This window comes from Taurulus bubalis, assembly GCF_910589615.1.
Source record: "Taurulus bubalis genome assembly, chromosome: 5".
Lineage (NCBI taxonomy): Eukaryota > Metazoa > Chordata > Actinopteri > Perciformes > Cottidae > Taurulus > Taurulus bubalis.
In genome coordinates, this window is record NC_136593.1 from 19,264,792 (window position 1) to 19,279,805 (window position 15,014).

Consider the following 15,014-nt stretch of genomic DNA (forward strand, 5'->3'; position numbering starts at 1 on the left):
GCTTTGTCACTAAAACATTAACAGTCAGAAGAAAACGGTGCTCTTACTCAGGCGCTCGTATTTTGTGTGTTTCAGCATGTCGTATTTCTTTCCACTCATCCTCTTATTGATTCAGTTCAGGTATACTGCAGTTGCACTTAAAAGACTGAAGCGTACCAGAATGTGTCTCGGTGGTATTGGGGGTTACGTGTATTTGACCTTATTTCTATGGCGGCCATTTTGACCTCGCACGGTTATGGTCTTAAAGTAATTATTAAGACATATCTGATTCTTGGGGTATTTGCAAAAATGTCCATATAAATTATGTTACTTCAACACTTAAGTGATAACTTTATAGCTATAATATATCATGATAATAGGCTTTTTTTCTTTTCTTTCTTGGAGACATTTTCACGTCACTCACAGCAGAAAACGCCCATGTGTAATTGATAAAAATCAATGACAACCGAATCTCATTTAGCGGCTTCAGTTCCATGGTCCTGGTTTCATGCACGACGTCGACTCTGTCATGGCTTACTGGCACACATGAATGGAGTTGTTATTAGTAACGAAGGAGCTTTACCTACAAGTTCAAATGTATGCTGCGTGGGGAGTGTTAGCAACAGGAATTGCTATTTAAATCTTGTGCATTTTTGTGTTCAAGTGTTGGACAAGGCTCGTCTTGCTGGTTTAACATAAACTGCCACAAGCTCCATTGGGATGTAAAAAAACAAAAAGAGCCAGTTGTTGAAATAAGGTCTGTCATTGTTCCTGACTGCCACAGTTTAATAATACAAGAACAACCAGAGCCCACATGCAGTACAAGGCATTAGCAGGAGGCTTCCTATGAATATATAGTATGCGTGTGTGGGGGAGGCGTCCTCTCTGCTACACCGTCTCTCTGAGCAAGGATGTGACATTCCAGCAGCTGGAGGACAAATCCAGCTGGTTGCCTGGTACTGAAGCTCCTACCGCAGGCGGTTCCTAGGTACTGCAGCCATCGCAGTCAGCACCGCCCACACCTGCATGAGGAGAGCGCCGTTGGGCGTAGTAGTGGTGGTGTTGAGGTGGAGTCAGAGAGGAGAAACTAGAGGGTGTGGTGCTGCAGTCTTGTGTCTCTTAAGATGTCCTGCTTGCATCACTGCAGAGCGAAGAGGGGAGGAAGGTGTGAGTCAGCCTCGTCCACCCGTGAACACCGAGTTTACCTCACGGAAATGGCTGACTGTAGTTTTTTTTTTTAAACAGAACATCTTAGGGTTGATGGTGTTTTGCTGTGTTTGTGGAATCTGGATGCATTTGATGCTTTTTTGTCTAAAAATGTTTTGTGAGCTCATGAATGTCATTATTAGATCATTCTTTTTTTAATGAACTGTATTGATAATCACTTACTAGGTTTCACATCTTGTGGTTGTGTCCAATTTGTATACGACTTCTCCTCTTATCTATTCCAACACAATTACTAGAAGAAGTCATCTGCGGCCAAGTCATGTCTTGGGGTTTTTAAATCCTCACCATCTCATGAAGCTCAGCAGAGGGCGCCATAAGCCTGTCCATTGTGTGGCTGCAGGACCATGGTCCATGTGATGTGGTCTCTTTTTGGGGAAATGTAGTGCAGTGCACAGGGGTCACCGTCTTAGAAAAGGATCAAATTGACCACGTAATGTGGCACACTGTGCCGTGCCATGTGCTCCACCGTTTAATACCAAATGTTTCCATGAGCTTTTGATATGCTTGGACATGTTAAAATCAAACCTCAAAGTCTGGCTGTGTGAACGCAAAGCTCTGCATTGAACTGAGCTATGCAGACCAGAGCGTCTCTCCTCCGACCGCACCGTCCTGCTCGACACAGACCTGCTCCTGTGTTCGGTCACGACGCATCATCTCCATGAGCCGATGTGACTAATCACACGTCCTCCATAATCTGGCATAAAATCAGTGTCTCCACAATTTGTCATGTTCTCGCTTGGATGACTGGAAATGGAACTAAATGAACTCTTAACTACGTTGTTTTTTGTGTGCTAAAAGCGCTCTTGTGGTATCCTTCTGTGCGGATCATATCTATATTTGTCATACCTGTATTACTTTATTCGTCTGAACTGCATGTCAAGTGTTTATTTCTCTTAATGCACACCCACTACATGTTGTGTCAGTGGCACCCTCTGTATGTTAGGTCAGGAAACATTTAGAGGAGAAACATCAGTACACAACCGAACTTGCTGCAACAATGATCAACCAATGAAGCGCCCCTTCTCTCCGTGAGCCCGCCCACTCTGTGCCGTTTGCACACGTGCCATTGGCTGCAGAGAGCAGCCCGTCTCGAGCTGAGGCGTGACGCCACACACTACTGGCAGAGGAGAGTAGAAAAGGGGAGATCAATAAACTATGAGGATCAAATGATTCAGAAGCAGCTTCAGAGGAAACAGATCCTCCCATGTGGGGCGGTCAATGTGAATAAAAATAGTTCATTGTGGGTTAATTTACTGGTAAGCTAAGAACATGCTGAGGGTTATATTTTTGAATGTCAATATACTACGAGCCAAAATTTGCTGCAAAGCTATTTTTGGTGCATATCAGACTGCTGCATTTTACCGTAGTCCTGCTGAGTCTTTCATATATAAGTTATTCAAGGAGTCTGATTATGGATGTTCATGTTTAGCAGGTTTCTCATGTCCTCCTGAGGTCACTCGGTCTTCTCCCTTAGCAAGGTGAAGCTAAAGTGAACCTGAAGACAATTGTTGCTGAATCTCAGTGATCAGCAGCCATTTTGCTGATGCAGAACACAGTCCAGGACGAGCTGTCAAGTCGGCCTCCTCCTCTCCTCACTTCATCAGTATCACGGCGTGACGTCAGCGGCCTGCCCATTTGCAGGACTGCCTCTGCATCGTTTGCACCCTTTCACCCCTCTCCATCGCACCCACCCCTCTCTGCTGTCCCCCCACCCCCATCCCTCTTTTCTCCTCTAAGCCCCACCCTCTACCCACCTGACCCTCCGCAATCCAATTAGACGCACCGGTGGCTGGGTGTACGTACGCGCTGTGACTACTAAAGCACAAACTGCAGTCTCACTCTCCTCCCCCTCTGTCGCTTCTCCGACTCTTTTTCCCACCTCTCGTCTCTGTTTCTCTCTCTCTCTCTCTCTCTCTCTCTCTCTCTCTCTCTCTGCATCTTATCCAACCACCCCCCTCCCCTCCCACCACCACCCCCCTCTTCTGCTTCCATTCAGATTATTTACCCATCTCCTCCTCACTCCGCTGTGTCTTTCTCCTCCCTCTCTTCTTGGTCTTCCTTGTCGCTGCTGCTGCTCTCGCCTCCTCACCCTACATCCCTCCCTTCCTACCAACGCTCCCGCCTTCCTCCTCCTCCTCTTCTTCTTCTTCTTCCTCCTCCTCCTCCTCCTCCTCCTCCTCCTTTTGGAGATCTTCAAAGCTGCCCAGCACACACTTGCACATAGCACAACACACTCCTCTCCTGCGTGGGAAAAACATGTCAGCTATTCTGGACCTGGACCAGATTGCATGCTCTGGGAATGGAGTGGTGAGTGACAAATGCATCTTGCCTGCCTTGACACACCTGGTTGGGTCCTTGCAGCAGGGGCTTTTGGTTAGGATTAGGGTTGGAGGTTGTTGTGCGGTTTCCCAAAAGAAGGTGACAGCAGCTGGCTCGAGGATGGGAAACTCTGGTGGGGGTCTTTCCTGGCTTTTCTTGTCAGCACCTTCAGCAGAAGGCTTAGGCTTTGGGTCTTTTTCTCTCTGGGCAGCTGCTAGTGTGGGGTGAACATTTGTTCTGTGTGTGTGTGTGTGTGTGTGTGTGTGTATGTGTGTGCGCGCGCCTACAGGTCACACAGTGCCCATGTGTGTGCAGTCTGCTCATGCTGAGGGTGCATTGGTGAATTTTAATGTGGCGATATAAAAGTGTGTGTATGTGGTAGTGCTCAAGTGTCTCTCTGAATCTGCAAATACCACAACCAAATGATATGTACGTGCCTGTCACAGGGGTCTTATCAGTAGAATTGTTAGTATTTGTGTGTTTTCTGGACACACGTTTCTGAACGCCTCATATGTTTACTTTTGTGTTGATCCATACCAGCTGTGGATGGTGCATAGTGCCAGCATTGTTCCTTATTCTGCTATCACTGAAAATAGGCAGGGAAGTCACTCATCCCCCCCCCCTAAATACACACACACACACACACACACACACACACACACACACACACACACACACACACACACACACACACACACACACACACACAGTTTTGTAGTGTGTAGTTTCAACCCACTGCTTCGATGACATACATGCATACTGCTGTGTTTGTGTCAAAGCAGAGCCGCGGGTGCACGTACCTGGGACGATCCCACTGGAGAACGTGCATAAGAGACGTGGATGTGTGTATGTCTTGTATGTTCTTGTGTATACATTGAATTCATTTGCAGGCTGCTGGCTGTTTCTTGCCCTGTAATGCTGCTCTCGGGGGTGATTGATGTCGTTCCTGGCAGGGTGTGGAAAAAAACGGGGGGGGGGGAGGGATTGATAAGAGAGGGATTGCGGGAAGAGGAACAGCATGACATACTGCTCTTTATTTTTTATTTTTCACCTCCCTCGCCCAAACCCAAGTGCTAGGCTCCATGTTTTCCCCGGTCAACCTCCTGGAGCCCCTCTCCTCAAAGCACAAACCCCTACTTAGTATTCCTGTCTCATCTACAACCACTCCACAAACATACACACACACACATACACACACACACACACACACACACGCACACACACACTTATTGTCCAACTCTTAGCCACCATGAATGTATCAAAGACGAAAAGAGGTTGCTGCCATTGCAGTGTGCTCCCTTTTTATTTACCCTCTAGCTGTCCAGGCTCGCAGCCCCACCCCACGTCTGTTTTCTTGAGATGTTGCTGTGTCCATGTATACCCGTGTGTGTCTGTGCAGCGCTCCCAGATCAATACAGCTTTTAAACTACGCCATGAGCTAAATGAATGGATAAAACGTCCCCTCCCTTGCTCCCTTTCCAAAGCCCTTTTCTGCATGATTCTCCACCCTTGTTTGTGCCAGGACATGGCCGGAGAGGCATGAGGAATTAAAGCAAAGCGCCCCTTCTGTTACAGGGCACATACCTCTGTTAGTCATACAGGACTCCCTCTGTTTTCTCTCTCTTTCCTCCTTACTGTCACTTTGTCCCTGCTTGCTTTCACGCTCCATTTCCTCCCATCCACTTCCAGACTCTCCATCCCCTGTTCTCGGTTTCTCTGTCTTCTTACTCGACCCTCACCCCCCCCTATATTGTCATCACCTTTTTTATTTTCTATGACTGGTGGGGCGTACACGCCTGCTTTCTCTGGCGCATATGTACAGTGCCAACACAGACAACAGAAGGCAGGCATTTGCACAAATGTTTTTGCCTGGTTACTTAAGAGCAAAGCCTCTACTTTTACACAGCCTCTCTTTCTAGAATGTCCTTGACTCTGTCCTTGTCTCAAATAAAATACAAAAATCCGCAGCAACACAGCCATGATGAGATTCCTCTCAGTCAGTCAATAACAGGTTGTTTGCCCCCCCCCCCCTCTCTTAAAAACACACACTCTCACAACAGGCCGCGTTGGCAGAATAATTTCGTTAACTGTGAAAAGGCCTCCGATAAACGCAAGGCTTCCTGCCAGCAGGGGGCGTTCTTCTGGGTTTATTCCATTCCAGGTTGGGAGGTTATATCACAGTATCGGTAGACTGTAGCAGACAGTCAGTGGGGGTTGCTTCGTGTGCATACTTTTGTGCGACTAACGCCCACACGAATGAAAATATCTCATTCTGTTGCTGACTAAATTAGTTTTTTTCTCCTTCCCCCCACCCCCTTTTTGTGACACTATGTCCATTACAGACTGCAGATGCAAATTACTGCAGCCTTGTCCTTGAGCATGTGCCTTTATCTCCTCTGAAGAGATTGTGACACACATCCGTCAGACAACATGCATATAGTGGGAACCAGTCCGAGTCACGCTCCCTCTGTGTCTGTCAGCCATAACCTGTATCTCTCGTCCGCCCGGGCTCGCTCTCTTGTATTATTGATGACCACTGGGCCTTGAGACCAGGCAGGCGCTGCGCCCCACCCAGGCTCTCCTGCTCTGAGCAGCACACACACACACACACACACACACACATACAGCTACGCCATGCACACCCTCATATGCAGCACCAAGTCATGCTGACCTTGGGAAGTGTGTGTGTTTGTGATTTGGAGTGAAGTCTGGAAACGGACTTCACTTCCTGTATATTTCATCACTTCATAATTTTGTCACTTCCTACACTCTCTCACCGAGAGCCTCTGATTGTTTTTGCCATCATCTTTAAACTAATTCCTCCGATTTATCTTCATCACATTTCTTGCCTTCAAGTCAAATTAAGTGTCATCTGAAACTACCCTGAAGCCATTTAATGTGCTTTTTGTTAGACGGACAGTACTGACGTGGGGCATCCTTGTGTTCGATAAATAAATGCATTCAAAAGAAAGCGTTGGAGGGAATGAAGCTGGTGTGACCGCTTTGAATTTGAATGGGTCTTTCTGCAAAGACAGTTGTTTTTGCCGAGTCATACTTATGAAAGCGCTGTGCGTCTCAGACCTGGTGATAAAAAATGACTTTCCCGAGAGGAAAAGACCGTTTCACCGACAGCCCATTCTGTGCTTTATTTATTCAAGGGTACCTGAAATGTGTGGTGGAGAAGAGGCGTATGCTTTGCATCCTCAACCTGAGATAAAAACCCTAAATTTCATGTTGTGGCCGTTGGGTGTTTACTTTACCGAATGTGTCTCCTGTGTCTGATTGTTGTGTCCACGCATAGTTCAGGCATTTCAAATGTTTTATTGTTTCTTTCTTTTTCTTTTCTTTAGCTGTAATAGTTCTGAGTTTGTTTGTTGTGGTAAAAAACAGCTTTGTGCTTGGCTGAGATAATGTTAATGTATAGAGGAAAAAGCCCACACAATATAACACATAATCCCCTGCTAAAATCATGAGGCAGTTTTATTATTAAAAAAAGTCTGATTAATAAAACAATACTTCAATTAATTTACGCTACTCCATTGATGTTCCAAAAATAGTTTAAACCACTTACAATGAACATGGCACGTGTTGTTTCTTTTGGAACAGCTCTGTGACTGCATTTTCTATCTCTAATGATGATCTGTGTTGTGCAGACATTACTGAGAATGCTCAAGGATTTAGTTCCCTGTTTTATACTATTTTAAAAGTTATTAGCTAGGTTCTTCGCAATGGAGGAACATGTCAACCAAGTGGCTCCTACGTGTGTTTTTAATCATTTATGGATGACGCTGGAGTTCTGAAGTAAAACTATATTGGGCTCAAGCTACAAAGACATAATTGTTTTTGTTTATTCATGCATTAACGCCAGAACTATGCTTTAAAACGTGATAAGATTGGCCATGCCACAGACAGACAACACAGCCCACATTAAAGTAGCGAAACATTTAGGTCTTAGGTGCATTTATTTTACCTAAAGCACACCATGTATTTTCGCATCAGTATCGAATATTTCTCCCACAGTTAATCTTCTTCTTCCTCTTCATTGTGGCTGCAGGAGCATGACATTGAGACTCCTCATGGCGTTCTCCATGTGACAATGAGAGGCGTCCCAAAGGGCAATAGACCCGTCATCCTCACCTATCACGACATCGGCCTCAACCGTGAGTCAGCCCGAAATAGAATCATCGATACACAATGTCCTGGGTGTGACGAAACGCTTTTGTTTTAGTCACACACGGGTCCTCCACAGAGTCTAAACTCCTGAACTGTTTGCATCGTTCCAGACAAGTCGTGCTTCAACACCCTGTTCAACTATGAGGACATGCAGGAGATCACGCAGCACTTTGCGGTGGTTCACGTGGACGCGCCCGGCCAGCAGGAGGGTGCACCTCCCTTCCCCAGCAGGTGGGTGTCGGTCTGGTTTTGCATGTACTGAGGAAGGGGAACCCATTGCTATCAGTGCTAATGTAGGAGCCATGATCCATTAATTTAGTCAAAATGAGAAATTAGTATGTAGTTCATTTTCTTGGAGCACATTCATTGTTCACCGTGTTTGTCTCAAAAAAAAAGTGCATGAGTATTTAGAATTACGATTAATTAAGTTTCTCTGGTGGGTTCAAACATGAAGAAATGACCCTCTACTCACATGGACTCACGTGCGTTTCATCTTTCTCCAGTTATCGCTACCCGACCATGGATGAGCTGGCGGAAATGCTGCCCTCTGTGATGACTCAGCTCAAGTCAGTGGCTCCCATGTTGACGGCTGATCAAAGATAATGTGCTTGATCTAACTATTCATCTCCAGTCCCGCACTAACCACTGGTTTCTCTGCAGGGTCAACAGTGTGATCGCCATCGGCGTGGGAGCGGGGGCGTACATCCTCAGCCGCTTTGCAGTGAGTGCCCATCTGTACCAGAACGTCGACACTTTCAAACCCATTCTTTTTCTAATCTTCTCCCCCCGATCTCTCAGATTCACCCTTTTTTTAATTGAAGATTTTCGGCCACACGGCTTGTTACCCTAAACATTAAAGCCCCCCCATCAAGCCCACACGGGGCTTCAGGTTTCTCCACGGTCTGCTGCATAAGCTGCCATTCCCCAAATGATGAATCACCTTGGTGATTCTCTCCTTTTTAGTTTCCTACATCTTGTTTCCGCACTCATCTCGGTGGGGCTAAAATAAGCACGATGTGTGTACAACAGAGCAGAAAGAGCTAGACGTGACAGAGAGGAGCAAGAGAGCGCTGAGAGATGAATAATAGAGAGATGGTGGCGGTCAGGGTAAAAAGGGAAAGTGTAGGGATTAGTAGTCATATTCCCAGCCTCTCTATGGAAGAGTCTGCTCTTGTTTGGAATTAGTGAGAAATTGATTCTGAATTGCATTTTCTCTAACCGGCTTGGAATAAAACGAGGTTACCCTTGATAGATTTATAGCAGCTGTTGCTGCATCGCATTTGCATCCCATTTGAAAGCAGCAGCCGCACTATTCCCTCAACATTGGACGAGGTGGGCCTTAGATTTCCCCTGACACCCTCTTTCTGTCTTCAGGCAAATGAACAAACAGACATGCTTCACTTTTTACCACTTTAGAAAACACTGCAGTGGTTTCAGAATCAGAACCATTTATTGCCATGTATGTTTTCACATACAAGGAATTTGTCATGGCGGGTGGTGCATAACATTAAACAATAAACAGAGTCCAAGAAATGGGAGCATGTTTAAATTTACAATTCAATCTACAATAGAATATACAATGAAAATAAAGCGCTGTAGTTTTGCGCCAGAGAGAAAAGGGAAAGCTGTTAACTCACCACAGATAACAGCCATGTCCATACTAACTGTCCGTACTACGTCTGAACTGACCGTGCTCTTCTCCTCCCAGCTGAACAACCCGACCCTGGTGGAGGGGCTGGTTCTGATCAACGTGGACCCATGTGCTGAAGGCTGGATCGACTGGGCCGCTTCAAAGGTCGGTGTTACCGCTGCAGCATGAACCTAGGAAGTCCTCAGCACACTCTGCAACATACATGAAGCTATTGCTTCAATAATTAACCAGCCCTTTCCGTTCAGTTTCCAGCCATTTGTCAGGCGGTTATTAATGAATGCCTTTTGTAGTTCCTGCACATGCTCTTTACCCAAACTATTTCAAGCTCACTGTTTTATGGTATGTCGCGTTTATATTCTATATGATGAAGGACCTCAATGAGATCACTAGTCGTGGAATCATGGAGGCCAACACCAAGTCGTTAATACCAACAGTATATTTGATGTAGAATTATATTTATTTACAATATTTTGATGAATAGAATATTGTTTTGAAGAGACTTAAAAATGATAAGCTTGAGATTTGCAAGCGTTTATGAATTCCATTAAAAACACAGGCAGGGACTCTAATGTAGTCTCTAATCTCTAACCCCCCCCCAAAGTTAATCAAACCTAAGGTGTACTCAAATACTTGTAAGAATGGCAGTGTTCATTCATTTTGATCTGTATGATTTTGAGTAGAACAATTTGCTTCACAAGTGCAGGACACAATGGGGCGCCATACTGTGACTACTACTACTACTACTACTACTACTGTACTTTAATACTGTGAGCTGTACATTGTTGTGTGTACTGCACAAGGTTGATCAGGGGAGAACATTCTTTGCCACGTTAGTGTAGCACCAATATGACCTTTGTCCCATACAAATTAAAATCCCCGCACTTCACCTGTTCTCGTTATTATTCGTCTAAACCAATTCACAATTTATAAAAGAAAACGATAAGAGACGAGACAAGATTTTTCTTTATTAAAGGTATGTGCCACAACAACTACTAGGTCGCCAGGACATCCTCCACAATATGACTTATTTCTGTAATTGCGTCTTTTATAAAGGTCAAAATCAAACAAAGCTGTCAGTGCATACACTACATGGAAACACATGCAAGGTTATATAGCCATAACCATTAAGTTACTACATGAATAAAATAAAAAGGTGAGCTCTTGTTTCTGTCTTAACTGGATCTGTCTTCTCGTGTGCAGCTGTCTGGATGGACCAGTAACTTGGTGGATATCATCATGGCTCACCACTTCAGCGCTGTGAGTTTCTCCTGCAGTACATTACTCACCATGTGCTAATTTCTGTCATTTCTGTTTCTCCTAATAAGCGAGAGATGGGTGACCTTTTTTATTGACAATGTGACACACTGACAGAACCCGAGGAGGCTTTTCTTGATTTCCCTCGGTACCTTTGCCTCATCTCGCTTTTTTAACAAGCATTTTCTAATTATTCTATTTCTGTCCTGCTGGATATATAGACGGTAGATTGTGACATGGAGATTACAGACTGAGTTAATAACTGGTGCTGAAGCTTAGCATACTGTATATACTAATCCCACGGTTTGTCAGGACGACGGATGCACATTTTAACACATGTACGTTCAATATTTGCTGCTTTATTGCACTTTATGTGGGGTCAACCACTTGGTTAATTTGAACTAATCTGCTTTACTCCAGGATGAGCTGACGGACAACCTGGAGCTGACCCAGACCTACCGCCTCCACATCACCCAGGACATCAACCAGGACAACCTGGCCCTCTTCTGTGGCTCCTACCAATAGTATGAAGCAATACATTATACATACACTGTACTGTACATGAACAGCTTTGTAAGCAGCATTTTCCCTCAGTCGTAGTGTTCTTGATCACATTTATGGGTACGGCGGTCAAATCTTCTTCCAGTATCAGAACGTGTAGTAAGCCAGATCTGAATATAGAAAGAAGCAATACATCAAACACTACAAAGGACAAGGGTGTAATAGTAAATCATGAGGTGCACAGAAAATCTGGATTCCTGCCGAGTTTCCTTACATTTTTTGACGAATCACGTTGTTCCTGCTCCACTAACTGAATCCGAATTTGTCTCCCTGCAGCCGCAGGGAACTGGAGATCGAGAGGCCAATCGTAGGTCTGAATGAGGATACAGTCAACACACTACTGTAGGTTTTGGGACTAAGACGACACTGATGAACGTTTGTCTCCTGAGTGCACGGTGTTGAGAATATTTACGCCTCATCTTCTTTTCCCATCCAGCTGCCCTGCGTTGTTGGTGGTCGGCGACACATCCCCTGCTGTTGAGGCTGTGGTGAGTTACACTCCGTCATCTCAGTAACCTGAGAATCTTTGGGACTTGTCTGCAGTTGGTCCTTCTTTTATTGAGCTCAGCAGTAACCTTCTTGTTGTTTCAGGTGGAGTGCAATTCCAGGTTAAATCCAACCAAGAGCACGCTGCTAAAGGTGAAGCTTTTTGCATTTGTTGATGAATAAAATGTAATTTATTTTGCCTGAACAAATAAGTTATTAACAAGACTGACGATTTTCTCCAGATGGCTGATTGTGGAGGCTTGCCTCAAGTTGTGCAGGTTTGTTTTTTATGTTTTATGTTTGGTCGATTTCCAATTTTCTTTGTTTAAATTATCTTCTAACTTTGATCCCTTTATCTGCTCACAGCCAGGGAAACTTGCCGAGGCCTTCAAGTACTTTGTTCAGGGAATGGGCTACAGTAAGTACACATGCTCGCATGTATTTTGCTACTTGTGGTTTGTCAGTAAAAACATCTCAATATAAAATACTACCAGTTCAAACTAGTCGCCTCTATATTGAATGTCCAAAAATTGTTTACAGGCTAAAACTTTTTGGCGTGACGTGTTTGTGGTCTAGGTTTGTCTGTGGTAGACACCGAATTTCCTGTTGACGTGAGTGCAACAACAACAGTAACTTAGATGAGGATTGTTTTCACTGCAGTCTCCAATGAGTTGTTGCTCAACACCCCTGCTGATGGGGTTTGGACTGTGGCCAGCAGTGCATGAAAAGACACAGTTCTTTGTCAGCCAGGTCACGGAGAGACAGCCTGAGTGGCTCAGAGGACGCTAACGCCATTTCCTCTCTGCTCTTTGCAGTGTGTGGTCCCCACAAGCCTCAGTAGGTGAGGTGTGAGTGCTTCTAGCATGTCTGAAATGACAGAGGCGCTCGAGATACACCGAACAGCAATTCACTTACTGTTCTGTTTGAAGTGGGCGTAAAACTTTGTTTTAGTTTTTTTGCCTGGTGTGATCTTTTTTCTATTTTTTTCTATCCAGAACTGTTTAATGATGCCGTCTCTTTCTAGAGAGACTCAAAGGTGCATACTTAAACAGGCCTCCAGGTCATTCATCCGCAAAGAAAAAACAATAAAGACATTTCTGTCAGACCGTGCTGACTTTCAGTGCACCAACAAGCCTCTATGGATGTATGAAGTCATCACTGTAGGTTTGCTTGCTCCGGCCACACAGATGACGCCTGTCTCTGTGTGTCTGGTGTATATCTGTAACGCTAATTCTCTTTTGCTCTCTCCTGTTCCCAAACCCTACACCGTGGGAGGCACCCCCGGGTGTAGCCAGTATGTCAGTGCCTCAGTGTTGCTTTAAAGGCCACCGGGTCTCCCTGTTGAGTAAATGCCACTGCAGGATTAAAACTGATTAAAAAGAGTGCTTTCACGCAGAGAAAGTGTGGAAAATAAATCTCAACACCTCAGCATGTTTCTGAAAGCTGCTTTTCCCTCATTAACACATTGCCACAAAGTGAAATGCAAAAGAGAGAACAACCACGTACAAGAGTATGGGAATGAGTCTAGTTTGTACACGTTATGATTTCTTACCTGTTGTTGCCAGCAAACAGCTTTTCTTCTGTCCTCAATGACCACAAGCTGCAACAGGTTATCAGAAATACACTGCGGTGGAATAAAGCAACACGAGAGCTATCTTTTCAACATTTCTCCCTTTCTTCTCCTTTCTTCCTTCTCTGATCATTGCTTGCAGTTCCCTACGTTCTTCTCAGTCACCTGAGCAGCGATTCAGGTATCGGGTTTTTGAGCAGTAGTCAGACTAGAAGGCTTTGAACCCTCTGCCCTCGTACTACTCCACAGCGGATGAATGTCAATGTATGCAGAAATTCTCCAGAGAGCACTGGTTGATATTGGTATTCAACAGCAGCTCCGTGTGAGGACATAGCCACAGTGAGATCGTTCTGCATACATTCACCTCCCTGTTGGAGTTCAGTTTGTCCCATTAGCATGGATTCTGTTCTCAGTTTCCTGTTTTGCTGCATGACATGCCGGCTTCCTCAGTCCCTTCAGTTGGATTGCTGTGTTCTGCTGTTGCACTGCTTTCACTGTTATGTTTATTTCAACAGTGGACACCCATGCAATGATTTTCTGTTGCATATTTTGTTCATTTTATAGAATTGGTTGCATGGTACGCACTTTTGTTGTTGTGTCGTCGTTGCTGCATCCAGGTATCTTAGGTGCTCCCGCCGTGCGAGTGGAGTGTTAATGCGCCTCTCTCTCTTTCAGTGCCGTCAGTAGGAATGACTCGTCTGGCTCGCTCTCGCACCACCTCCTCTTCCAGCATCACCTCCATGGACAGCAGTCGCAGCCGCAACAACCTCAACAGCCTGCTGGAGGGCAGCGCCACCGGGGCCTTGGACAACCAGGCCGGACCCCAGACCATGGAGGTGTCCTGCTAAACTCTGCACATTCCCATAGTAACTGATGTGCCCTCTCTTTCTCTTTCTCTCTCTCTCTCTCCCCCTCTCTTTCTCTCTTTCTCTCATCCCGCTCCTACGCAACTCAACGCCAGGGGGATCTGTAATGAACTATGTTATTAGAAAAGAAGATGTAATAAATATATTAACAGATGCATATAATTAAATATTGAATATTTAATACAGTGTCACATTCTTACCAGAAACCATTAACTATGTTCAAATGTGTTCCAATGGTTAAACCATATCATTTACTGTTCAACCCCAACCTTTTCTATTTATTTTTTTCACATCGTCTCTGATTTAAATGTCTTCACACACAAACACTATAGAAATGCTCCATGTGTTTAGATTAACATGCATTGCAAGGTACAACACTTTTACTATTTGAACTGGTCTTTCCTGTTGTGCTCTCTAAACGTGTAGGCTGCATTGATTTTGAGTAACTGTATCTTTGTGTTTTAATCCTAATCTTTCTGCAATGTGAGGCCGAATTAGTCACAAAGTATCCAGAGGGAACACTAAACCTACTGTAGCTGCAGAAATTAGGGCAAAGTGATGCATGGAAGAACCATCGCAGACTGTAACACAATGTCAGTAAAAGTAAACTAAAGGTCTGGAGAGCTGCTTTTGAACAATGTGAAAGAGCATTTAGTGTCAAGTCACGTACCAGTGTGTCAACTCCTTCACTTCACGCACGCTCATTCATTCATTTTGTATTCTTTTTGTGTCTGAGCTCATCTTCTTTTCTTTTTGCTTTTGTGTTGACGTTTTTGTTCTGTTGAATAGATTATTCAGTGATGTTTTAACGACCTGCAACAAATGGGTTCTGATGTGAAAAGTATGACTCCCTTCACTGGGTGCTTCTCACTTTCTGCTGATTCAACTCATTTATATTACTACTGAATAAAGCTACAACATGACAACA

The 15,014-nt window shown here is 44.7% G+C and overlaps 1 protein-coding gene across 2 annotated transcripts in view; it reads left to right on the forward strand.

Moving 5' to 3' along the window:
* ndrg3a (ndrg family member 3a) overlaps positions 1–15,014 on the forward strand; it is a 31,519-nt gene extending 16,505 nt beyond the window's left edge. Inside the window, exons 1-14 of one of the 2 annotated variants that reach the window (XM_079218455.1) lie at positions 7,583–7,685; positions 7,809–7,929; positions 8,202–8,264; positions 8,359–8,419; positions 9,407–9,493; positions 10,550–10,606; positions 11,024–11,127; positions 11,441–11,506; positions 11,601–11,652; positions 11,756–11,803; positions 11,893–11,928; positions 12,017–12,068; positions 13,363–13,401; positions 13,896–15,014. In XM_079218455.1, coding sequence (XP_079074581.1) covers positions 7,622–7,685; positions 7,809–7,929; positions 8,202–8,264; positions 8,359–8,419; positions 9,407–9,493; positions 10,550–10,606; positions 11,024–11,127; positions 11,441–11,506; positions 11,601–11,652; positions 11,756–11,803; positions 11,893–11,928; positions 12,017–12,068; positions 13,363–13,401; positions 13,896–14,068 — 1,023 coding nt within the window. In that variant the 5' untranslated portion in view covers positions 7,583–7,621 and the 3' untranslated portion in view covers positions 14,069–15,014. Of the gene's footprint in view, positions 1–7,579; positions 7,686–7,808; positions 7,930–8,201; positions 8,265–8,358; positions 8,420–9,406; positions 9,494–10,549; positions 10,607–11,023; positions 11,128–11,440; positions 11,507–11,600; positions 11,653–11,755; positions 11,804–11,892; positions 11,929–12,016; positions 12,069–13,362; positions 13,402–13,895 lie in introns of those variants that run through there. The other variant, XM_079218456.1, reaches the window with a different exon arrangement.